The 24,827-nt window shown below is 40.2% G+C and overlaps 2 protein-coding genes and 1 long non-coding RNA gene across 3 annotated transcripts; 2 read left to right on the top strand and 1 right to left on the bottom strand.

The window, feature by feature from the left end:
- Positions 1-275: 275 nt before the first annotated feature.
- LOC147004318 (uncharacterized) lies at positions 276-1,058 on the top strand. The gene is made up of 2 exons (XR_015047383.1): positions 276-559; positions 650-1,058. It is a non-coding gene; the product is annotated as an uncharacterized LOC147004318 (long non-coding RNA).
- Positions 1,059-3,840: 2,782 nt separating this feature from the next.
- On the bottom strand, positions 3,841-10,863 carry Mrpl50 (mitochondrial ribosomal protein L50). The gene is made up of 2 exons (XM_021160650.2): positions 10,736-10,863; positions 3,841-4,452 (listed from the first exon to the last, which is right to left on the bottom strand). The coding sequence occupies exons 1-2, from the start codon at positions 10,825-10,827 to the stop codon at positions 4,065-4,067; spliced, it is 480 nt and encodes a 159-aa protein (XP_021016309.1). The 5' UTR covers positions 10,828-10,863; the 3' UTR covers positions 3,841-4,064.
- A 145-nt stretch (positions 10,864-11,008) lies between these two features.
- On the top strand, positions 11,009-24,195 carry Znf189 (zinc finger protein 189). The gene is made up of 3 exons (XM_021159594.2): positions 11,009-11,370; positions 12,175-12,259; positions 20,595-24,195. The coding sequence occupies exons 1-3, from the start codon at positions 11,338-11,340 to the stop codon at positions 22,301-22,303; spliced, it is 1,827 nt and encodes a 608-aa protein (XP_021015253.1). The 5' UTR covers positions 11,009-11,337; the 3' UTR covers positions 22,304-24,195.
- The last annotated feature ends 632 nt before the right edge of the window (positions 24,196-24,827 follow it).

The following is a 24,827-nucleotide window of genomic DNA, read 5'->3' as shown; positions in this document are numbered from 1 at the left end:
ACTTACATGGTAGGGGACCTAGCACCCTTGTTTTCTTCCTTCCTTTCTACTTTGTTTTAGGAAGTTTTTAATTTTTAAATACGTGTTTTAAATACAGTATGTATTACAATCTATGTGTGTGTACCTATAGTGTGTATGTGTACATGCACACTGGCACATGCACATGCAACATATACTCCATATAAGGATCAGAGGACAGTGACCTAAAGTTCTCAGGCTTGGTGGACAAGTGTCTTTACCTGCTATACCATCTCTCTGACATCTTGTTTGTTTAAAACTCCACTGTCATTATATGGTTTTATCTGGCCACTAATTTAGCAGAAAAAGAAAAAAAGTCAATACAGCTACTTCAGGACTCTGAACTTGGAAAACATTCCTTTCTAGGTTTGATACTACAAAACCAAACTAATAAAACAAACTATCGGCTGGAGAGATGACTCAGTGTTTGAGTGTTGGCTGTACAACCAGGAAGACTTCAGTTTGGATCCCAGCACCCATAGAACAAGCTGATCCTCTTTTGGCATCAGAGATACACACATCTGCACAACTATACACACAGGTGGGAACACACTTTAAACATTTTTAAGATGATGTGAGCTGAGCTGTTTCAATAAATGTACAATACTGACATCATATTTTCTGTTTGCAGTGAAATGAACACTGATATGATCGTCCCACCATCAGATCTGTGTTGCCACACACCATGTGTTCCACCTGTAGACCAGAAGCTGCACTTATCCCAGGAGAGCCATGAACAGAGGACAATGTGTTTGTAGGTAATCAAAAGGTTGGACTCTCCCGATTTAAAGCTAAGAGGACCTCAGGTGAATTTGGCAATGTGATGCCACAGTAGTCTTAAGATGCAGAAAACAGCACTAGGGAGACAGCTCAATCAATAAAGTGCTCTCCACTCAAAGTGTGAGAGCCGGAGTTCCACCAACACCTGTGTAAAAGCTGGATGAAACATGATTCTCTGTACATATGTGCAAGTACACCCACACACATGAACACATATCTGTAGAATGAAAATAAAAATACATTTTTTTCTTTTGGAAGTATATTGGAATGTTACATTACTATCTGTATACTTCGGTGATCCTGTCCTTCTCATTTTTGACGTATCTGCTATCTCCTAAAATGTGTTTACTATAGAAATCATAAAATGTCCATGGTAAAACAAATCCCAGCAAGAGAAGTCTCTTTTGCTATTTGAAACAAAAGTTTATGTAAGATCATTTATATGTACTTCCTAATCATTTTATTAGGTTTTACCAAATGTACATTAAGCTCATAGGTTCGATTACATAAAATTGGAAAGCCTATGCCTTTTACATTTCATGACGTTTCTTAAAAGATAAAGCTTTTTGTGTATGTTCGGCTGGCTACCTCAGTAAACAACCTATTCCCTTGGGAACTGTAAGGTCACTATTCTAAGTGTTATGAGCTGTATATGAAGCAATGACGCCCTCTAGAGTTACTGACAGATATGCAGCTGACCTGTGTTTTTCAGAAGGGCACTTGGCTGCCTCTTAATGTTATTTCATGACCCTGGGACCATGTTACCTCTGAATATTATAGAGATGCAGAAGTTTATAATCACTCGGGACATTAACGTCATTTCCAAATGACTCATTTCCATATAGACTTTGAATAGCATTGCTTCTATCTTAACAATAATATGAATAGTGAATATTGCAGTCGCTTGTCCAGTTGTAGCCAAAAGTGTTTCTTTCCATTCTGACTTCCCACCTCTTTACTATCAGTAAGCTTTTGTATGGGAAACAAGAAAACCAAATTCTGCATGTAAAATCCAAGTGTCCCCATGCTGAGTCTCCTTCTCATAGAAACAGGAGCTATTATGTCTAAATCCAGGGATCCAGACACTGAGATTTCAGCTCATAATGTGATGAATGACATGGATGTGTACCTACTGTGTGTAGATACTGTGACTTTTTCTTAGACACTGTCGTGTGGGTATGCACAACTGTGTGCAGACTGAGGCCAGAGCAGGACATAGTTTTTTCAACTGACTTCCACCTCATTGCCTTGAGAAAGCGTATTTCACTGAATGGGAATCTCACTTTTTTGACTAGCTGGCCACTGGGCTTTTACCTGTGTCCACTCTCCAACACTGGAGGTACAGGCACACGAGGCCATACTCAGCTCTTTACATTTGTTACTGGGGTTAAGCTAGACCTCAGGCTTACAGGTCAAGCACTCTTACCCACTAAGCCATCCTCTGCCTCAACCATTATTTTCCTTAATGAATCTGCTAGATTCATTTATATATTAATATAAATTACATACTAACTTATATATGCAACTGATTCAAGAAAGTCATCCAAGGAAAGAGAATAAATGCAATTGCCCACGCTTAAAACCTTCCTACCACGATTTTTATATAATCACCAATTTTGCGATTCAGATCTATGTAGAATCTAGCAATAACACTTTAAAACTTAATAACTGCTAGACATCTTGTTTTTATTTCTAATATTCATTTTAAAAGAAATAATAAAGTGATACATAAAAGTGAATTTCATTCAGAAAGAAAGTCATTACCCTTTAACAAATCTCCGTTAGTCCCAAGAGATGAACCCAGAACACGTTGTCCTTTCTTCCACCTTTACTTATGGAGTAAAACAGAGTGGAACTTTCTATAATGTGTACCAGATGTTCACGTTTCCTTCAAACATCTAATACATTTTGTTTGGTAGCTGGTCTTTTGGCTACTGTGTGGGTTCGTTTTCTTCCGCCCTTCTCCACTCCTCTTCTTCTACTCCTTCAACCCCCTAAAACTAGATAGCACAGAAAAAAGGACAGAGGGGAAAATGTTACTATTAGACTTTCTGCCCATTAGGGGCATCAAGTTCCTTGGGGCAAGCATCAGGACATCAAATTTCTTCTTCTTGTTTCTTCTTTGTTCATGAGTGCTTAACAAATCACAACCAACAGCAATCAACAACTCAACGCCTCATAGAGCCCTAACATTTATCCTCTGAAGAATCCCCAGAATTCAAAACCTCACTCAATCACAGAAACTATCTGCAGCTGGAAGAATCATGCCCCTGCTAGAGCACAAGGCAAATTACTCAGCTGCTGTGGAAAAGTCTGAAGCAGCCCCAGATTCCACACCTACAGTATTTCTGTGTTTCTTTTTAAGACACCAAAATTCTCACTATACATTTTGTTATTTGTATATATAATAGCCCCATATCTTTGAGCCTTAATAAGAACATTTTATTGAAACTACTACTTTAGCCGTATGACAGGCAAAGAAAACATCTGAACTTGCAATGACCTCTTATCTGAAGCCCGAGGTACTTAATATTTTCGAGTGATGGTTAATCTTGGTTATCACTGACTGATCTGGAGTCAACTAAAAGACAAGCAGCTGGCCACTCCACTAAGGGATTTTCTTAAGCAGATTGTCTCAAGAGGGAAGTGCACTGTAAATGTGGGCAGAACCCACGTAGAAGGAAGGTCTGATTTTCCTTCCACCTGCTTGCCTTCACTCGACTGACAAGTACATCCATCTTGTTCCTGCCATTGCTGCATCTTTTCGTCCATATTAGAACCATCTTCTTCAGGCGGCCAGCATGAACTGAAGGTCAGTAGGCTTTTCAAAGAATCCCCCAGGCCTTCAGCAACAGCTTGGTACTGCTGAGACAGTCAGCCTCATGAAGGGTGCAACTACCAGGTTCTTGGCCTCTCTGGTGTGAAACAGCCATTGATGAACTGCCCAGATCCTAATGTGAGCTAAAGTAATAAACCTCCTTTAAATGTTTTCATGCTATCACTTCTGTTCCTCCCAACAGAATGTACCTTGGAATAAGAACGTTTTCATAAGTTATCAAGACTTGATTTTATTGGGGGAAAAATAGCTTTAGCAAATGTTGATTCTCCTTGGGGTGTGGGGGAAGATGTGCTGTTCTACAAGGAGCAAAAAAAGTATACAAAAAAGAAGTTTTGAGAAAAGTTCTGGTAGGTAACATCTCAAAAAATCAGTCATGCTAGTGAGAATAAGAATGAATGACCCCCAACGTGGTCTCTGACCAGACTGCTCAGTAACTCCAACTGATTTTCAAATTGGGTGGTAAATTACTAGCAACAAGTTCATCAAATTTAGATTTGTCTTGAACAGGAACATTATAGAAATCAAGAACATCTCTGACCCTGCACATTTGGTGAAGCCTGGAGTTAGGGACCGCATGGCCTAAGTCATCAGCTAAGTCTGCTAAGAGTCTGAATTTCATATGTCCATCATCCAGGGAGATATCTTGCCAATTATTAGGAAGCGATGAGCCCAAAACTTCTTTAATATGAGATTCCAAGCGACTCTGGAGATCACTGGGTGGTGTGTACGCTCGGCTTCGTAAGGGTGGACACACCAAAACAGGTTCTTTTTTCACTTCTTCCACTGTCTCTGCCACAACTGGCTCCTTCTCCTTCCTGAAATGATCAAAAGCAAACATGTGAACCTTTGGCAGAAGCATCTGACAGAATCTTGCTTTGCAATCACAATCAAGTTTTTTTGCACACTTAGGGCTTTCCGAGCGCAGTGGAGAGGTAGAAAAGATTAAGATGGAAAACAACTCCTCAGACATGTACGGCTGAACCAACTGCTACAAAGAAAGCAAAAACTCAGTACACATTTACATGAGTACAAGTTCTAAAACTGAGTAAGAACAAAGATAAGATGAATTGTTCTGTAGGGGAGGGAGTCCTGTACTCTGTCTTATTAGTTTGTTTTCTATTGTTGTGACAAAATAAAGCAACTTGGAGAGGGAGGGTTTAATTTCAGCTTACAGTTCCATATCACACTTCATCACTGAAGGGTGTCAAGGTAGGAGCTGATACATGGAAGAGTACTGCTCACTGCATTGCTCCCTATGGCTTGCCCTGACTGCTTTCTTATAGCATCCAGAACCATTTGCCAGGGGGTTGTACCCCCATATTGAAGTAGAGCCTCCCACAATTTTCAATCAAGAAAATGCACCAGTCTTGTCCACAGGCCAATCTGGAAGGGACATTTTCTCAATTGAAGTTTCCTCTTTCAAATTTGACACAAAACTAGCCAGCATATCCTCCAAGATCTAACCCCAGTACGCCTAATTGGTAGGTAACTCCTACCAATTTCCTATATACATTATAGGCCTGCTCACACTAAACTACATTGTTTTCCAAACACATTGCCACTTTCCCAATACTTGTTATCTCATGTTATACATCCCCTCTTACACGAAACACTTTGATCATCTTTACTTATGGAAATAATACTTACTCTGTAAGTCCTAAGACAAAACTCATGTCTCTTAAGACCTTTAACCTGACTTCTCTAATCAATATTAAGTTCCTTTGATTTTTGCAGCAGTCTATAGAGCCCGTTGTATCCCATCCTATTTAAGTTTTAATTTTGATATATTCTACCTCACTTACAAAATTACAGCTTGATTGGACAATTTCTTGCTGTATGTGAGAGGTCAATCTGTTCACTGTAATATATTTAGTAGCATGCTGGCTTCAATTTACTTGATGACACTCCTCATAGCACTCCCGTCCTGGGTCACAACAACCAAGGACACTGCCAACACTGTTTCTTGAGAACCACCGCTCCAGATTGTAAGATCTTTAATATACTGTATTTTGTAAAATATACTCTACTTTGTAAATCTGAGGTTCTTTAAAAACAAACTTAACAAGCTCGTAGAAGAGAATCTGGCTGAAACACCACTTAAATGCCTTGGTTTGTGAACTACCTAAGTAATGTGTTTCCATGGACTTGACTGAAACTCACCATACCTACTGAAAACAGGGCACTAGAAATGAAGTCAAAAATATGCTTTGGAATATAACTTTTCTTGTTTACTTAAGACTTCGTTCCACCAACTAATCCTTCGTCCTTCATAAATTTTGATTAACATCTCAATACGTGCGGTGGTCTAAATAAACTCCTCAAAATCTTTTGTCCTGGACACTCTGTATTTGTAATTAGGTCTTTTTAGAGATAATTAGAGTTCATGAGCTAAGGAGATTGGGAAGTCCATAAAAGCATTAGTGGTATGACAGAGACAGGCTTGCTCTGCCTCACCACACCCTCTGATGTGTTATGAGGCAGCAAGAAGGCCCTCTACAGCTGTAGCACAATTAACAGTGCCATGCTATTTATAAATCACCCACTTTCAGTCATTTTGGAAAGGGAAATAGGACTCTACTACAGTAAGGTAAACAATAGACTGAAAGAACTTCCATTTTTGAAGAAAACTAACCGCTATTTCAACAAACATTCTCCAAAGAGTTGTTTATTGAGTTTTGGCTCACTCCCTCCCCATAGTCCTCCAGTCCCTTCCCTTACATTTCATCACTTTCAGAATAAAATGAAATTTAGGTAAAAAACTTAACACTCCAAAAGATAGAATAGCTAAAAATTAAAAAAACGAGGGCTAGAGAGATGGCTCACTTGTTAAAGGTAAGGCTCATAACCAAAACGTCAAAATAAAAACCAAACTCTAACTATATGCTGTCTACAAGAAACTTTTTCTCAGAATCAAGGGCTACATTAATCAAAACTGATAGGAAAAAAGGTATTCGATGGGAATAGAAAACAAAACAAAGTAGGAAGAGCTACACCTCTATCAAACCAAATAAACTTTTAAAGGTTATTAGATAATAATAAAATGATCAATTCAATTGGATATAAATAAATATGTACCCAATACCAGAGCACCGAAATATACTAAGTAAATATGGACAAGCCTGAAAAAATAAATCACCAAAATAACAGAACTCAATAGTACACGTTCAACAAACAGTGCTTAGCCTATTCACATAGAACACCAATATCAAACATTTTTTAGGATAGATTACATTATATCATGAAAGAAGACTCATGAATTTAGAAGTTCAAAATCATACAACATAGTCTTACTGACCACAAAGGAAAAAACTAATCACCAGAAAGGCAAGAGAAAAAGAATATTAACAAATGTATCAATACTAAGCAATATACCGTGGGTCAACGAGGAAATAAAAAAGGAGCTTCCAGAGTATCTCATTATCATAAAGGGCTGGAGACTTGGCTTTGTGGGTAAAATGCCTGCCAAGTGCGGTGGTTTGAATAGGGATGACTCCCATAGATTTGAAGGATTGGTCACCAGGGAGTGGCACTATTAGGGGGTGTGGCCTTGGTGGAGGAAAATATGTCTTTGAGGGGAGGACTTTAAGGTGTCAAATGCTCAAGCCAGGCCAAATGTTTATTTCTCCTCCAGCCTGCAGAGATGTAGCACTATGTCTGCCTACATGCCACCATGCTTTCTGCCATGATGATAATGGACTGAACCTCTGAAACATAAGCCAGTCCCAATTAAATGTTTTCCTTTATAAGAGTTGCCGTGGTCAGCCTCTCAGGAGCCTGATATAGCTGTCTCCTGAGAGGCTCTGCCAGAACCTGACAAATACAGAGGCAGATGCTAGCAGCCAACCATTAGACTGAGCATGAGGTCCCCAATGGAGGCGTTATAGAGAAAAGACTGAAGGAGCAGAAGGGGTTGCAACCCCATAGGAAGAATAACATTATCAACCAACCAGACTCCAGAGCTCCCAGAGACTAAACCACCAACCAAGGAGTATACATGGAGGGTCCCATGGCTCCAGCAGCATAGCAGAGGATGACCTTGTCGGGCATCAATGAGAGGAGAGGCCCTTGGTCCTGTGAAAGGTTGATGGATGTCTCAGTGTAGGGGAATGGCAGGGTGGGGAAGTGGGAGTGCATGGGGGAATACCCTCATAGAAACAGGGGGAGGGGGAGAGGGAACCAGGAAATGGGATAACATTTGAAATATAAATAAAGAAAATATCCAATAAAGAAGAAAAGAAGAGAAGAGAAGAGAAGAGAAGAGAAGAGAAGAGAAGAGAAGAGAAGAGAAGAGAAGAGAAGAGAGAAGAGTTGCTGTGGTCATGGAGTCTCATCAATAGAAACCAAACCAACCAAACATCAGGACTGAGTTCAATATTCAGCATCCAGGAGAGAAAATTAATAGTGTGTACATGTTTGTAGTCAGAAAACTGGAAAGGAGGTCTCAGGGCTGGCTAGTCTAGTCAAGTCATAGGGCTCCAGGTTCAATGAGAGACCATGTCTTAAACTATAAAGCAGGGCATGCCTGAAGAAAACACTCAACTTCACACACACAACACATACACAATCACACATACAGACACAATATCTTGAGTTGGGTGAAAATGTATAACATAACAGTGCTGGCTACTTTTAGGTCAACTTGGCACAGCTAGAGTCATTTGGGGAAAGGGAATCTCACTTTAAGGAAAGGCCCCCACAAGACTGGCCCATGGGCAAGCCTGTGCCTGAGGTAGTTATTGATTAATAATTAATGTGGGAGTGCACCTTGGGTGGTGCCACACTTAGTCTGGTGGTCCTGTATGCTAAAAGAAAGCAAGTAGAGCAAGTTATGCAGAAGCAAGCCAGAATGCAGCACTGCTCCATGGTCTCTCCATAGTTCCTGCCTCCAAGGTTCCTGTTCTGAGATCCTGGCCTGACTTCCCCAAGCTGTAAAATAAAATAAACCCCTTGTTAGTATCAGGCACACCCATGAACAACTGGAAGCGACATCACAGCAATCAGGTATCTTTACAGGCAGCTCTCAGACCCAGAGAAGAGTCATGTCATCTCTAGAAGACAGTGTAGCTCCTGGCTCCTGCTGTGTCTATTCACCCTGCCCCCCTCTCTCTTTCCTTCCACAGTCTCCCAAAGGCTGCCTCTGACCCCCTCCCATGTGAGACCTGCTGCACGGTGTGATTTATTTAGAACCATGACGCTTATTTCTAACACTCCTTCCTCCTCAAGTTGCTTTTGGTCATGGTATTTTATCACAATAGAAACCCTAACAAAGACAATAACAAACATAAAAAGAAAGCCAGCACTAAGGTGAATTTATAGTAATAAATGACTACATCACTAAAGATTTTAAGCAACTTAATAGTGAACCACATGAAACTAAAAAAAGAAAAATGTAAATCCCGAAGTGAGCAAAACAAAAGCAATAATAAAGAGCAGAAAAGACACAAATCTCATAAAAAGAAACCAACAAAACTAAGGGCTAATACAGAAAACCTCAAAACCTCATGTAATTAAAATCAGAAATATAAGGTGATACAAGAGATGTTTCACAAATAAAAAGTTACCAGAAGAAGCTGCACAGGCTGCAGAACCTAAAAGAAGCAGTTAAGATCCCAGGTACAGATAACCCTAAACCAAGAAAGAATACAAAGCCTACGCCAGTCAATAGCAAGCAAAGAGACATTTAATAAAGGGTCAGAAGTTGAGGGCTGGAGAACTTTGAGTTCAGAAGTTAAGAGAACTTGCTGCTCTTCCAGAGTGCAGTCCTCAGCACCCACCTCAGGCTGCTAGCTCACAATCTCTTGTAACGCCAGCCCCAGGGGATCTGACACCCTCTTCTGTCCTCAGAGAGTATCAGCACACATACATACACATATGGACATAAATAAAATAAATCCTCAATAAAATCAGTGGTTTCTCTAGAGAAATAGTAAATCATTCCCCCACCCCCACCCCCAAAATGATCAAGAAATCTGGTTTGTTTATAACAGCAGGAAAAAAATATTTAGGAAAACAAAATAACCAAGCAGGTTAAAGATCTATACTCTGAAAACTCTAAACCATCCATGAAAGAAACAGAAAACACACATATAAATGAAGAGAGAGTCCATGTTCAATGACTGTGCCATGTCTGCATTACTTAAATATTTAACTCAAAAAATAGAATGGCTTTTTCCAAAGACATAAAGAGTAATCTTAAATTACGAATAGCTGCGGCAATCATGAGCAAGAACAACATGGAAGAAATTATACTTCAAGATTTAAAATTCTAACACAGAGCTATGATGATTGACAATAAACAAAACAAACAAACAAAACGAAAAAAAGGGATGTAAAAAGGTTGGATTGGCCTGACTGCTGAAATCACTCCTCTATGTGAATACACATCACTACATCCATTTACACCTTTAAGAACGGGTACCTGAAAAATGAACAGTTTATCACCAACTCCTCCTATGAGGACAAAGATTTGGTCTAATTAACCACTGTATCTTTAATATTTATCATATAGTAGACACTAAAATCTCTGTTGAGTGAATAAAAGAAACGAACTTGGGACATCTGACACTAACCAGGGAAAGGTTAGAGTTAATACATGGGGTGAGGATTCAAACTTCTAACTTACTACGTTCCTTGTTCTCTAAGGTCCCAGCGGTTAAATTTTCAGGCCCTAAATATTATCTAAGTCATATACATAGATCCCACAGGATGCAGTGAGGAAAACTGTGGGTAAGCAGCTAAGTCACGGGGCTTCTGGATCCACCATGTGCGCGCTTCTCTTCAGTGGACCTCAGTTCCCTCCCGTGTCACAATACTAAAGCGTGGGAAAGAGAGTACTGCTGTGTACACACTTAGAGACACGGAAGGCATTTAGAAACTATTTTGTTGTATGCATCAGTGAAATCTGGGAAAGGGCACCGTGTTGCCGTTAGGAGCGGTCCTGCCAATCGCGGAAACGTAAGCTTTTAGCTCGGATCCCTACTCCACGCTAACCTCCTTGAAGGCTCAGGACCAGGGTCCCATCTTAACCCTCTGAATTCGTCCCCTCCGCTTCTGATTACTTACGTGGAACTTAGCCCATTGAGAAACACTCAGATTTACCTGGATCGAGACCAAAATTCTCTACGTGTTGCCAAGGGAAGCTTACACAGCCAGCCTCTTCTTGTAAACCGAGACACGACCAGCGCCGCCATTCTCGACCAGCAACCCAGGAGCGCCGGACGTGCCCGACTCAGCCAATCAGATGAAAGCTTACTTCAGCGGTCCCTGACGTTGCCCAGACCTATGCATTCCGGGAAATGTAGTTCGCTTGCCATTTACGGAAGAAGGCTGTGGCTCGCTCCCTGGGCATGTTGGGAGTTGTAGTTGGAGAGGTTCCGCGAAGGCTCCGGGTAACGCCTTCTGGTCCGGGGGTGGTCGGTAGTAGTGCAGCTTGACTTTGAGGCGGAGGAATTGGCAACAAGGAGGAGATATTACAGGGAGACCCTAAGGCTAGGCAGCGGGACAGAGGACGGGGCTTGGGGTTGGAGGACAGACAGACAGAACGTCTGATATGCCCCCTGGGAACTTGACCGCTCCGAGACAGAGGCAGGACCACACCAGACCCATCCGGTGAGCCCCTTCTCGCCGAGCCTTATTTCCAACAGCCATCTAGGCCTCATCAGAGCCCCAGTGTTGTGTGGCTGCTATTCCTGAACGAGGCGATGGCGTCCCCAAGCCCACCGCTGGAGCCAAAGGTGAGTTGCCCTTTCAAGAGATCTCCGTTATTTCACCACTCCCAAGACAGCAAGGCCGCGCCATCACCTCTTCCCCTGTCCCCAGCTCCTGGCCATCTCTACAACTCTTAAGAAAGGACCCCAGTCAACTCCTGTGTACCCTTGCTGCGGGACATACCCCTTGCTGCAAGGTGCTTTTAGTTCACGTACAAACTTCCCAAGGCCCCTTTTTCTTTTCTTTCTTTTTTTCTTTCTTTTTTTTTTTTTTTCAAGAGTAACTTGATAAATCGGCTGGGGAAAATTAAGACTGCTCCAAGTTAGTTCTCATTTATGAGTTTCTCAGGTGAGGCACTTTTTTCTTTTTTCTTTTTTTTTTTTTAAATCTCGTCTGTCCTCTGCAGCTAGCACAATGTCTGAACTCAAGATGAGTGTTTAGAAATCCTAATGGAACTGAGTCGAATTGGGTCCCAAGCTGGTGAGGTCGAACAGTGAGGCCAGGGAACATTGGGGTGGTCTTAAGGCTGTTAACTAAAAATAGTCGTGGTATTAGTGTGTAATAACTAAAGCAGAGAAGACCATCGGTTTGGAAGGTGTGGATCCAGATCAGTCCGGATCCTTTCCAGTCTGAGGTGCCATGAATTGAGCACCTTTTGGAACTCTTACTTGCCGTGTTCCTCCTAGTGAATGGGAGCATGGTAAAGTGACAATAACTTCTCCCACTTTCAGTGGGAATAATTGTCCCTGAGACCACTGGAACTGACTACAGAGATAAAACAATTCCAGCAGTGGCTGACATTTGAGGGTATGGCTATGTTTCTTACTCAGGAGGAGTGGGGTTATCTGGATCCAGCTCCGAAAAGCCTGTATAAAGATGTCATGATGGACAGCTACGGAAAGCTGGTCTCGCTGGGTAAGAATGCGCTCTTTTTCTAACTAAAATATCTAATAAGGTACTAACACTTAAACCCAGAATGCTTCAAGCAGTGTAACTGACACCAGCACTATTTGGTCCCAACCTTCTGATTCGGATCTTTCTACAACTCTGGTCTCCCTCGCTTCCTTGTCAGCAAAGGCTGGCTTTGGCAGCTTCAGGATCTCATTCCCAGACGGCTCTGTTGGCTCTGTACTTTCCTTCCCGGTTCATCTTCCCACGGCTCTCCTCCCACCCTCTTTTCACTCTGCCTTCTGGAGCCTGGGCTGCTCATCACACAGTGTTCCTTACCACTCCGGCCTACACTGAAAGCTGGCACAGAGCCGAGCACGCCACTTCTCTGGCAGACCTTCAAGTGGGGGATGCTCATTCTCCCAGGTCCTCCTTCCTCTCGCTTTGTCTCAGGACTGGGAGGCAGAAGTAAAGTGTTCTCCCAGCTCTCCCAGTGCTTGTCCCAAAGCATTTATTTTTCCACCTTCCAGGAGCATGTCCTTGTGCGGGGTCAGCAGTCCTGTTTCACCCAGTGCTCCTGTTTATCATCATCTGTCACCACACTCCCACCCCCACCACCTCCCACTACCACCCCACCACCACCCTGCTTAACCCAGTCATTGAGTGAGCTGCAGTGAGTCTTGATCCTGTAGACTTCAGGAACCCTGCTTTCCATACCATTGACCCTGGCCTTAATTTTGTTATGACAAGCGAGTCTGAAAACACAGTATCCTGGTCTCTGACCACTGTTGACAAATAAACAAAGAGCCAGACAGGCTTGCTTCTTGCCCTGGTGGAGCCTAACTGCAGCTTACATTTCCGTCTCTCCTTCACCTTTCCACCTGAAGCAGTTCATTCATAATGCATGTTCTGTCCCGTGATGTATTCATGTCTCCCCCATGGTGTCAGTTCTCCCGACTTGTGAAGATCTCTTCTAATTACCAGCATGTTGTCTGGCCACTTTGATACTATTGCTAGACTTACTCTACAAATTTCAAAGCATGTATCTTTTATAAGATCTGTCCCTTCTGTCCCCTTCTACCTGATTCCCAAACATCGCAGGATCAGTGTCCTATAAGTATCTAGTGAGGAGGGATTTTTTGTTTTCTTTTTGTTTTAGTTTGGTTTGGTTTGACTTTTTTGAGACGGGTTCTCACTGTGAGGCCCCGGTTGGCATGGAACTCACTCTGTAGACCAGGCTGGGCTGGAGGATCAAGCGAGCCTAGGGCCTTATTGATGCTAAGCATCTTCTCTACCAGTGAAGTACAGCCCCAGCTCTTTTCCTTAGTAACCCTTGTTCTAATATAGATTTATATCATAGTCTTCCCAACTTGGGGGAAAGAAAGAAACTTAACTGGACCAATGGCTCCCTCATGCTGTTTTCTGTGACTTACTACATTTCTTTTGCCCATCAAGGTTTTATCAATTCCTGTGTATTTTATACAACTCTACCTTCTCATGTCTGTGATTTTTGTCTTGCCTGCTCAGACTCCTCAGACACATTTTGGACCTTATTCTTCCTCTTTATGGATGTTTATGACTTTGTTTTGAGACAGGTTTTTGCTTCAAAGCCCAGGCTGGCTTCAAATTCACAATCTTCTTGCTCCAGTCACCCAGACTACTGAGACTCCAGGCATGCCCCACTGCACATCTGTTGAAAACTCTTTATAGCTATTTTTCCATTTGCTTGTGTTCCTTACTCTCTATACCCATTGCTCAGAGGGCCTTCCCTATACTCAGATCATTGGCTGCCACCACTGATGGTAAATCTCACCTAAGAGAGGTAATGTGGCACCCACCTAGATCCTACGTGTGACTCTGACTTCTTCCACTGCCAGTTTCGTGACTGTGGGGAAATCTTTTCATTGTTCTTCAGTAAGTGGAAATAGTAACAACATGTACTTCCTAGGTTGTTGTTTCTCTAACTGGGCTAATATATAGGTAAAGTACTTCAAATGCTGATCAGCGGATAATAAAAATAATGAAAATCTCACTTGATGTTTCGTTTTTTGCACCACCACCTCCTCCCCGCCCTTGATTTGATTGGTATTTTTCCTTTTCACCTCTGTTGAGTATCACATTTGCAGTTTTCTTCTTTTGGAAACAATGTAAGTTATGTCTGACAAGTCTGAGGAGTCTCCTCTGCACAGTGAAGTCCCCCTCTTTACTACTTTGTCTTGACTGCCATTTCTATCATTCTGCAAACCATTCTTTATGTTCATTCTTAGGACACACTGGTCAGCACTGAGGGCAGTAACTGTCTTTTTCATTGCATGTTTCCAGCACTTACCATAAAGCTAGGCCTGAATCGCATGCTGCTTGAATAGTCATCTTTCTGGGGAAATACACAAGTTAATTTAAAAACCGTTGCATTATTATCGTGGTTGCATTATTGCCTCAACACTAAACTGCTTAGCACTAACTACACTAAGTTCTCACCACCAAGATGATTTTGTACTCGTATATGTTTAAAACTTTTGATGGTTTCTGGTACTTTAAGGGATAAAAATCTTAATTTTCTATCACACTGGAAGCTGAACAAATTCAGCTCTTTTCTTTATTTAATATCAAGTACAGCTTTTCACTGTTCTTTATTTTACTCCTTCCACAGTCTCTTCAATAGATGCTGCTTCCGTCCCTTGATGAGTGCTCCCTACCCTTGATGAGTGCTCCTTTAACCCCAGATCACTGTGCTCTTCTGCTCCAATGTACTATTATCCATTTCATCTGATAGTTTTCCAAACATATCTCTTTATAGTATTCGCTCTTCATACCTTTTCATGATGATTTTTTTATCTTTAAATTTTTAATAGCAACTTTGATGATAAAGGTAATAGCTAATCACTCAGTTCTTTGGTTTTTATTTCAGTGACTCATACTGGATCTTCTAAGAACTGAGAGTCATTGAGCCTACAAAACCTTGAGCTCAACTTTTTTCTTTTCTTTGACCATGTTCTCTCCTCAGTTAAAGTACTCGTTCTATATGAGCAGTCACTAAGCACTGTGCTAGGCCCTACAAATTCCAGCTCTCCATTCTCCAATTTTGTTAACCAAAAGAATTGTCCATTATATAATCTGTTAGGTAGCAAAATTATCAACTGTGGCCACAGGTCAAATCTGTCCCACAGTCTATTTTCATAAATCAATTTTTTATTCAAACAGGCAAACCCACACCTTAATGCAATGTCTATAATACTTTTGAGCTATAATAGCAGGGGTTATATAGCTAGAGTTAAAATAATGTCTGACCCTTTATGGAAAAAGTATAAACTACAGTTGTAAAGTTGATTTAGAGTCATGTTGCCATCAATATCTTCTTAGCCATCAGATTATTAGTCCTATTTAGTGGAAGATATTAATTAATGCTAGTATAAGCCACTAAGGGGATTTTTAAAAATAGGGCCATATATCTTATACAATATACAGGCATGATTATAGCTGATGCGAATAGTACTGGAAGAAGTCAGTCACAAGAAGTAAGGGATTGTGTGTATGGGTTTTGTTTTGTTTTGTTTTTAGTCAAATTGAGCTGCTGTAACAAAAGACTGTAAGCTAGGTGCTGTAAGCACAGTTATTTGTCTCTGCTCCCCTAGACCTGTGAAGCACCCCAAATAATCCATATTGCATCTTCATATTTTGCATAAGGAGAAATTATATATTTTCAATTTATGTTTAGAATTCTTTCCCACAGTTCTGAGGAGCTTCCTAAAGGTCTCAGAGTTTAGCATTTTGCTGAGGCATAAGCCACACCTTTGCTCCTAGACTCGTGCTGTCTCATCTCTGATTATCATGGCGTCATTAACCTTGGAAGAGAGGACATTCCTCGAAGGTGGAGCACAAAAGCCTTACACCCACAGCAGCTATCAACACTTGTGGAGGCCCATGCCCTGTTGTCTCTGTTCCAGTGGCAGGAACCATGTTTTTCCATCCCTTAGATTGCCAATCAGGACTCAGCATTTATTTATTATAAGCAGTCTGTATTATTTTGATCAGAATATTAATAGTTATGGATTAGTTTGTGAAGAATTGAATATCATTAACCATTTCATTGGCTCTGTTTAACTGTCCTTTTTCTTTCAGAAAAAAATTTTTTTTGAATAGGTTCTTTTAGATCTTATACTTTAGGTTTGTTTTTGTTTGTTTGTTTGTTTGTCTTTTTTGTATGTGTTAGAGGTTAGGGAGTCTCACTTTGTGGCCCTTGGCTGGTCTCAAACTCCAGGACTTAAATCATCCTGCTATTTCAGCCTCTGAAGTAGCTGGGTCTATAGACTTGTATCACTACAATTCATTTGGTCTTTTTGTTTTGTTTTATATTTTCAGTCATAGAGTATTGCTATGTAGCCCAGGATAGTCTGCCCTCATTAGCACTGGTTAGCCTCAAGCTATACTAGTTTTTCTGCCTTGATCTCTTTGAGTGTTAAGATTATAGGGATATACTACCATACCTGGTTCTAAACTTGTACGTTGTTTAGTTATGTTTGTTCCTGGGTTTTGTATTTTCTGCTACTACTGTAAAGAGCATAGTTCATTTTTCTGTAGTATTTACTAGCTGATTTTTGTGGTAATGCACACATACCAGAAAAATCTTATTTTCTTGAATAAACAACCAGGTAAAGTACAGATTAGCACTAGTTTCCAAGGAAACTTGTTGCTTACTATAGTTATTAACAAAAATAGTTAGCATTTAAGGAAAGAAAAACACCTAAATCTATTTGGTGAATTTTGCAAGGACTTTTTAGGGTAACTCCTTTGGGCCAAATCCCAAAGTCCCAAGGGCATCTTTGGTAAACAGTGTTGAAGAATGACTATTAAGTGAGATCTACAAAAGTATGATGGAAAAGACTGGACACGTGATTTCCCCATGTGCTAGATCTTAGCTATCGAATAGAAAGATTGATTGAGGCATAGAGGCCATATCATGACAAGTTTGACAATATCATAATCGAAAGGAAGTATCACTTCATCTTAAAGTGATGTGGTTGGTGAATCCTCAGGTAATGACATGAATAGAATTTTATTTCTAAACATCTGGATCCATACGGCTAATGTAGTGCAATGGCAAGCTTAAGATAAATGGGTATCTGGTTATGAAAATCAAGGTAAGAAATAGATATTAGAAAGAAATCTATAGTTTCTTCAGATTAACAGAAAAAAGGGAGAAACCTAGGATTTGAGAATAATAAATAGTGGTGTAGATTAGAAATGAAGAGACATTAAGAGATGATGCTGACGATGACGATACATTTAACTGGAAGGTATTTTGTATAGGAATATAATCCTGAGTAACAGCTACACAAAGCAGTTGTCAAAGGTAGATGAAATAATGAGGTAAATTCAGTAGAAAAAGCCAAAGAAGGAGGAAGCCAAAGAGCGAGTGAGCGAGAGAGAGAGAGTGAGAGAGCAAGCATCAAAAAAGAGAAGTAGGGTTAAGAAATGGAGTGATCAGCCGGGCGTGGTGGTACACACCTTTAATCCCAGCACTCGGGAGGCAGAGGCAGGCGGATTTCTGAGTTCGAGGCCAGCCTGGTCTACAGAGTGAGTTCCAGGACAGCCAGGGCTACACAGGGAAACCCTGTCTCAAAACACCAAAAAAAAAAAAAGAAAGAAAGAAAGAAAGAGAAAGAGAAAGAGAAAGAGAAAGAGAAAGAGAAAGAGAAAGAGAAAGAGAAAAAGAAAAGAAAAGAAAAGAAAAGAAAAGAAAAGAAAAGTAAAGGAGTAATCAACAATATTGGGTGCTACCGAATAAAATAAAGACTATAAAATTCACTGTGTTGTTGGAAAGTCTTTAGTAATTTGGTGAGAAGTTCTCTCTCTGTTCTAGAAACAAAATATGCTTTGTTGTAGCTTACAGAATAAATCTAATAGGGAGAAGGTGAGGAGTAAGAAAACCAACAGAAAGCTGCAGTATAGGATTTTGTTTCGGGTAGCTTCTATCAAGAAAAAAAGGTTTCAGGCTCAAAATGGAGTAGGTCATGCCATGGTAGGAAGATGCCAATTGAACGAAGAGGAAAGAACTGAACACCTGCTCAGAAGAGAGTAGGGTCAGGAGGGGGAGTGAAACACTGTTGGAAATGAGTGACATATACATCCCCTTTTACAGATAGTTTTTATGGGTAGAGGTAGAAAGTTGAGGGACTTTACATTCCTTTGTTGTGTTAAAGGAAGAAAATCAATGACGTGAATCTGAGAGGAGATACTAGCCTAAGAAACAAACCAAGGTTCTCGTAGTTGCTTAGGGGATGAGTTTTGTTTGTTTGTTTGTTTGTTTGATGTATTTTAATTAGGGAAAGGTGGTATACACTAGCTTAGTAATGTCTGAAGTCATTAAAAAACTAGAAGACAACAAAATTGTGAGAAATACAATTTTGGAAGAGGATCTTGTTTAGGGTCAAATATGAAATAGAGTTATCAAACAACTGGAGTTAGAAAATCAGCCTGGTACTCTTTTATCATATAGCATTGTATTCTTTTCCCTTCACTTATGCAAGGTATTGTTAGATGGTGTGCTTTATTGCAGATGACATCATAAGCGACCACAGATGACTTTTTTCTGTGTTAACTATTAACATAGTTATATTTTATTCTTGTGGATAGATAGCTCAATCCTTTATTGTAGGCGCTATCTACTTAATATGTTATCATTTTTCTTGATATTTTCTCTCTAATTTTACTTAACGCCATTTTATTTGCTTTTTTTTTTTTTTTTTTTTTTACAATTTAAAATCACTTTATTTTTTTTTAAAAAAGAAACCGTATTATTTGTTCTAGAGTTCCTTTTGGGAAATTAGAGAAAGAATATAACCACTTATATTTCTAGATGAGCTATAAAATTTTTCTCTATTTCGAGTTTAGGTTTGTTCAGCTCTTTTCTTTTTCTTTCTTTTTTTTTTATTACGTATTTTCCTCAATTACATTTCCAATGCTATCCCAAAAGTCCCCCAACCCCCCCCCCACACTTCCCTACCCACCCATTCCCATTCTTTTGGCCCTGGCATTCCCCTGTATTGGGGCATATAAAGTTTGCAAGTCCAATGGGCCTCTCTTTCCAGTGATGGCCGACTAGGCCATCTTTCGATACATATGCAGCTAGAGACAAGAGCTCCGGGGTACTGGTTAGTTCATCATGTTGTTCCAACTATAGGGTTGCAGATCCCTTTAGCTCCTTGGGTACTTTCTCTAGCTTCTCCATTGGGAGCCCTGTGATTCATCCAATAGCTGACTGTGAGCATCCACTTCTGTGTTTGCTAGGCCCCGGCATAGTCTCACAAGAGACAGCTATATTTGGGTTCTTTCAGCAAAATCTTGCTAGTGTATGCAATGGTGTCGCGTTTGGAAGCTGATTATGGGATGGATCCCTGGATATGGCAGTCTCTAGATGGTCCATCCTTTCATCACATCTCCAAACTTTGTCTCTGTAACTCCTTCCATGGTGTTTTGTTCCCAATTCTAAGAAGGGGCACAGTGTCCACACTTTGGTCTTCATTCTTCTTGAGTTTCATGCGTTTAGCAAATTGTATCTTATATCTTGGGTATCCTAAGTTTTGGGCTAATATCCACTTATCAGTGAATACATATTGTGTGAGTTCCTTTGTGATTGTGTTACCTCACTCAAGATGATGCCCTCCAGGTCCATCCATTTGGCTAGGAATTTCATAAATTCATTCTTTTTAATAGCTGAGTAGTACTCCATTGTGTAAATGTACGCCATTTTATTTGGTAGTGTTTTATGTCTCATCTTTGACTCCTGGCTGATAACTTAGTAAGTACATTGCATGCATTGGGTGGTCAGTCAGTAGATTCTGTTAATACATTAACTGTGGAATCCTATGTTCTTTGTTTTCCATCCCTCTGAGGATCCTCTTTTTTGTCCTTTCCTCTCAGTTGTTGGTCTAGTTATATTCTAATAAATTTCCAATGCTTGCTCATTCTCAATTTCCTTAACTTAATATTTTCTTCCTATGGTATCTTTTCTTTGATAGTTTCAATGCTGTAAAAAAGAAAAACAATAAATCAATCAGATAACTAATGTTAAATAATATGCACAGTGACACACACCTATAGTCCTAGCTATCTTAAAGATGCTGAAACTGAATCTTATGAGCCCAAGAGTTCAGGCCACTCTAGGAAATATATCTTGCCTCTTAAAAAAATTATTTGATAAAATATAGTATTATGAGCTAGTTTTAAAACTTAAGTAGTAAAAGAAAATATACATTAGCTATAGTAGGTTGAGTTAGCTAGATGACCGTGTTTTTCTAATAATTTCTCCTTTTCATTAAAGTGCTTGGCTGATACTTACACTTTTTATTTACAAATATTTCAGATGTTTTAAACAGAAATAAAGATGAAGAGCCAACTGTGAAAGAAGAACTTGAGAAAGATATCGAACCACAGGGTGTAATAGTTACAAGAATCAAAAGTGAAATTGATCAGGATCCCATGGGTAGCGAAACCTTTGAACTTGTTGGTAGGTTAGATAAACAAAGAGGGATCTTTTTGTGGGAAATACCACGTGACTCTCTGACTGAGGAACAGAAACTATTTAGAGGGCACACTAATGTTCATAAGAGACCAAATCCAGAAGAGAAATGTCATAAATGTGAAGAATGTGGAAAACGTTTTGTCCGCAAGGCCCATTTCATTCAGCATCAAAGGGTCCACACGGGTGAGAAACCTTTTCAGTGCAACGAGTGTGGGAAAAGCTTCAGTCGAAGTTCCTTTGTTATTGAACATCAGAGAATTCACACTGGGGAACGACCCTATGAGTGTAATTACTGTGGGAAAACCTTTAGTGTGAGCTCTACCCTTATTAGACACCAGAGAATCCACACTGGAGAAAGGCCTTACCAGTGTAATCAGTGTAAACAGAGCTTCAGCCAGAGAAGGAGCCTTGTGAAACACCAAAGAATTCACACTGGTGAGAAACCCCATAAATGCAGTGACTGTGGAAAAGCCTTCAGTTGGAAATCCCACCTTATTGAGCATCAGAGGACACACACTGGTGAGAAACCGTATCACTGTACCAAATGCAAGAAAAGTTTTAGTCGAAACTCATTGCTTGTTGAACACCAGAGAATCCATACCGGAGAAAGACCTCATAAGTGTGGTGAATGTGGGAAAGCGTTTAGATTAAGTACATACCTTATACAACACCAAAAAATACACACTGGTGAGAAGCCTTTTCTTTGTATTGAATGTGGAAAGAGTTTCAGTCGGAGCTCATTCCTTATTGAACATCAGAGGATCCATACTGGGGAACGCCCTTATCAGTGCCAAGAATGCGGGAAAAGTTTCAGTCAACTTTGCAACCTTACCCGTCATCAGAGAATTCACACGGGGGACAAACCCCACAAGTGTGAGGAGTGTGGGAAAGCCTTCAGTAGAAGCTCAGGTCTCATTCAGCATCAGAGAATCCACATCAGGGAAAAGACTTCGCCATTCAGTGAAACTAAGGAAAGTTTTGATCCAAACTGCAGTCTGGTTATACAGCAGGACGTCTCCCCTAAGGAGAGATCGTACAAATGTGATGACTGTGGGAAAACGTTCAGTGTCAGTGCTCATCTTGTACAGCATCAGAGGATCCACACTGGGGAGAAGCCCTACCTGTGTACCGTCTGCGGGAAAAGCTTCAGTCGGAGCTCGTTTCTTATTGAGCATCAGAGAATCCACACTGGGGAGAGACCCTATCTGTGCAGACAGTGTGGCAAAAGTTTTAGTCAACTTTGTAATCTCATCCGCCATCAGGGCGTTCACACTGGGAATAAGCCCCACAAGTGTGAGGAGTGTGGGAAAGCCTTCAGTAGGAACTCAGGTCTCATTCAGCACCAGAGAATCCACACAGGAGAGAAGCCTTATAGGTGTGGGAAATGTGACAAATGTTTTAGTCAACAGCGCAGCCTTGTCAACCATCAGAAGATCCATGCGGAGGTGAAAACCCAGGAAATTTATGAATGTGATGCCTGCGGCGAAGCCTTTACTTGTCAGATTTCTCTAATTCAGCATCAAAAGTTGCATATTATGTGGATGCAGTAAAATTAGGGATATTTTAATGCTTAAATTTGTGACTAGCTACCAAAGTGCAGTTTTAATATGGCCCAACGTGGGTCAAATATAGTGATAAAGCAAATACTCGTTGGCTTCATGAAGAATAGTTTCTAAAGATCCCATGAATAGGGCAGTGCCTGTGGGGAACTGACTTGGCGATTACTACTTGTTTTCATAGCCACAGAGATTTGATTTATCTAAGCCTCTAACCTTTCAGTAGAGTCGATTGGGCAAAGCATATGAGGAATGTTCTGAGGGGCACAGTGAAATTAGTGTACCGAATAGGGAGCACTTGATCCTGGGAAGCTAGGAATAATTCAAAAGTCTTATGTTGCCATCTCCTGCAGTTGCCCTTCAGTTCTGTGAAGTTTGACTGTACGTGTCAAACCTCAGTGATTAAGCAAATGTAATTTATGAAAGTCCAGATATTTTCAAAGTTGCCAAACAGTGTTTATAACTGTTCAAGAAATTTGTGTGGAAAATTAGTTGGTGAAAGTTTGGGGCTCCAGTACTTCCCAGGTTAATAAAGGTGTGAATCATTAAGTTGTAAAGGCATTTGTTAGTGTTAACAACTAATAAAAGTATTACCAAGGAATCTTTGGTAGTGCCTTCTCCTGAGCCCCCAAATGGGCCCCAAAAGATAATTACTGATTTATTTTGTGCTGCCTCATCTGTGAAATCTGTTTGTAATACTATATCAACATTACTTTATTATTCCCATATAATCAGGGACATGTAAAGAAAGATGTACGTATTTTGATTATCAAGAACTGGAAATAATAATAAAAAAATGACCTAAAATGTATGCTAGAAAGCTGAGATGTTTTGGTATTGCTTTAGGTTTTATGGTAGATTTGCATGCAAGATTTAAATTTTTATTTCTTAATTCTAGGTGCTCCTTTAGTTTGCACTTATATACCTATTAATTTATCTATTTTAATCATTAAAGCCTATTTGGGTTTTTGTTTTGTGCATTATTTGCTGCTTTAGGCTAATATCAGCCCTAATAGACTACTGGGTTTTGAACATCAGAATCAAAGGTTTGAAGGAAATTCCTCCCTTCTCCTTGTGACTCATTAACATTTTTCTGGAGTACTTCAATATAAGATTAAGTTTGGGTTTTTAAATATCTGAGTATAGAGTTCCAAGTTGAGGTTCCATTAGAAAACTCATTTCCAAGTTTCTTCTCACCTCAGATATTGTGCATGTTTATATAAACGTTGAGGCTACATATGTATGGTAAAATACCTGACTGTACATTCTTCTGCCATATTGTCATACTGTTTAGATGTTTAAAACACAGTTCATTTTAGACACTAGGTCCAGGTGTTAGATGCCTTAGTTGATAAAACCCCCTGATACCAAGACTGGAGTTCCTGGTAGAAAGAGAGAACAAGTACAGTTGATCCTCTGACTTCCACGTTTCTACTTGGCAGGCATATAATCTCAAACACATAAATTAATTTTTAAAACTACCTTACGTATGAAATTTCACCTGCGCTAGATCATCCCAGTTTATTTTATACCAGTGGTTCCTAGGTCAAGGCCTTAAATAATGATGAGGCTTTTTAGAACGCCTCTCAATTAAAAACAAAGAGGGGAGAAGGGAGAAGAAGAAGAAGCCTTAATCCAAAATGTGTTTTCATTGAAAGCTTAGATAAACTAATTTATTCCAAGAACAAATCCATAATTCCTTATCTAATGCCTTAAGATCATGTGTCTCCAAAATCATATCTTTTCACATTTTGTGGAGAAAATTCAATGCTGGCACTATTTATTTCATAGCTCTCCACAGGACCTTGGCAGTGCCTCAAACACATTAATTCCTTTATTACACCAGTAATGACAGACAGCCTCTGGTCAATTTTTCCACCAAGTAATTTCCTGGAAACTTATAATGAAAACTCAAAGTTTCCAGAACATTTATTTTAGAACTGTGACTAACGGGTTGTGAGCTTGTTCAGATGTACTGTCTTGTTTGTTCTCTCAACATGATAAGTGCATAATTTATAGATGAATAGAGCAACAGTGTGTGATGTGTTCATGCTCCCATAGCTAAGTGGTAATGTCATCTTTTGAATGTAGTTGGGGTTGTAATGCTGTGATGAAGCACTATGACCATCAACAACTTGGGGAGGAAAAGGGTTATTTTATCTTATAGCTTACAGTCCATCATGACAGGACATCAGGGCAGGAACACAAGCAGGAATCTAAAGGCAGGAGGTGAAGCAGAGGACATGGGGGAATGCATATTGGCTTGCTCCCCTCCATAGCTTGCTCAGCCTGCATTCTTTTAAGCACCCAGGACCACCTGTCCAGGGTTGGCACCAACCACAATGAGCACCACCCCCAGGCCCATCTGATGGAACCCTTTTCTCAAATGAGGTTCTTCTCAAATGACACTAGCTCATGCCAAGTTGACACAACACTAGCCTACACACAAAATTTAAAATGTGCTCTCCTTGAAGAGTTTTCAAACTATAGTAGCCCAACTCTCACTAACTGGATTTAA

This window comes from Mus caroli, unplaced genomic scaffold (genome assembly GCF_978045245.1).
Source record: "Mus caroli unplaced genomic scaffold, Mus_caroli_1 scaffold_6, whole genome shotgun sequence".
Classification (NCBI taxonomy): domain Eukaryota; kingdom Metazoa; phylum Chordata; class Mammalia; order Rodentia; family Muridae; genus Mus; species Mus caroli.
Note: the sequence above shows the minus strand (reverse complement) of the source record. Positions and strands in the feature narration are given on the sequence as shown.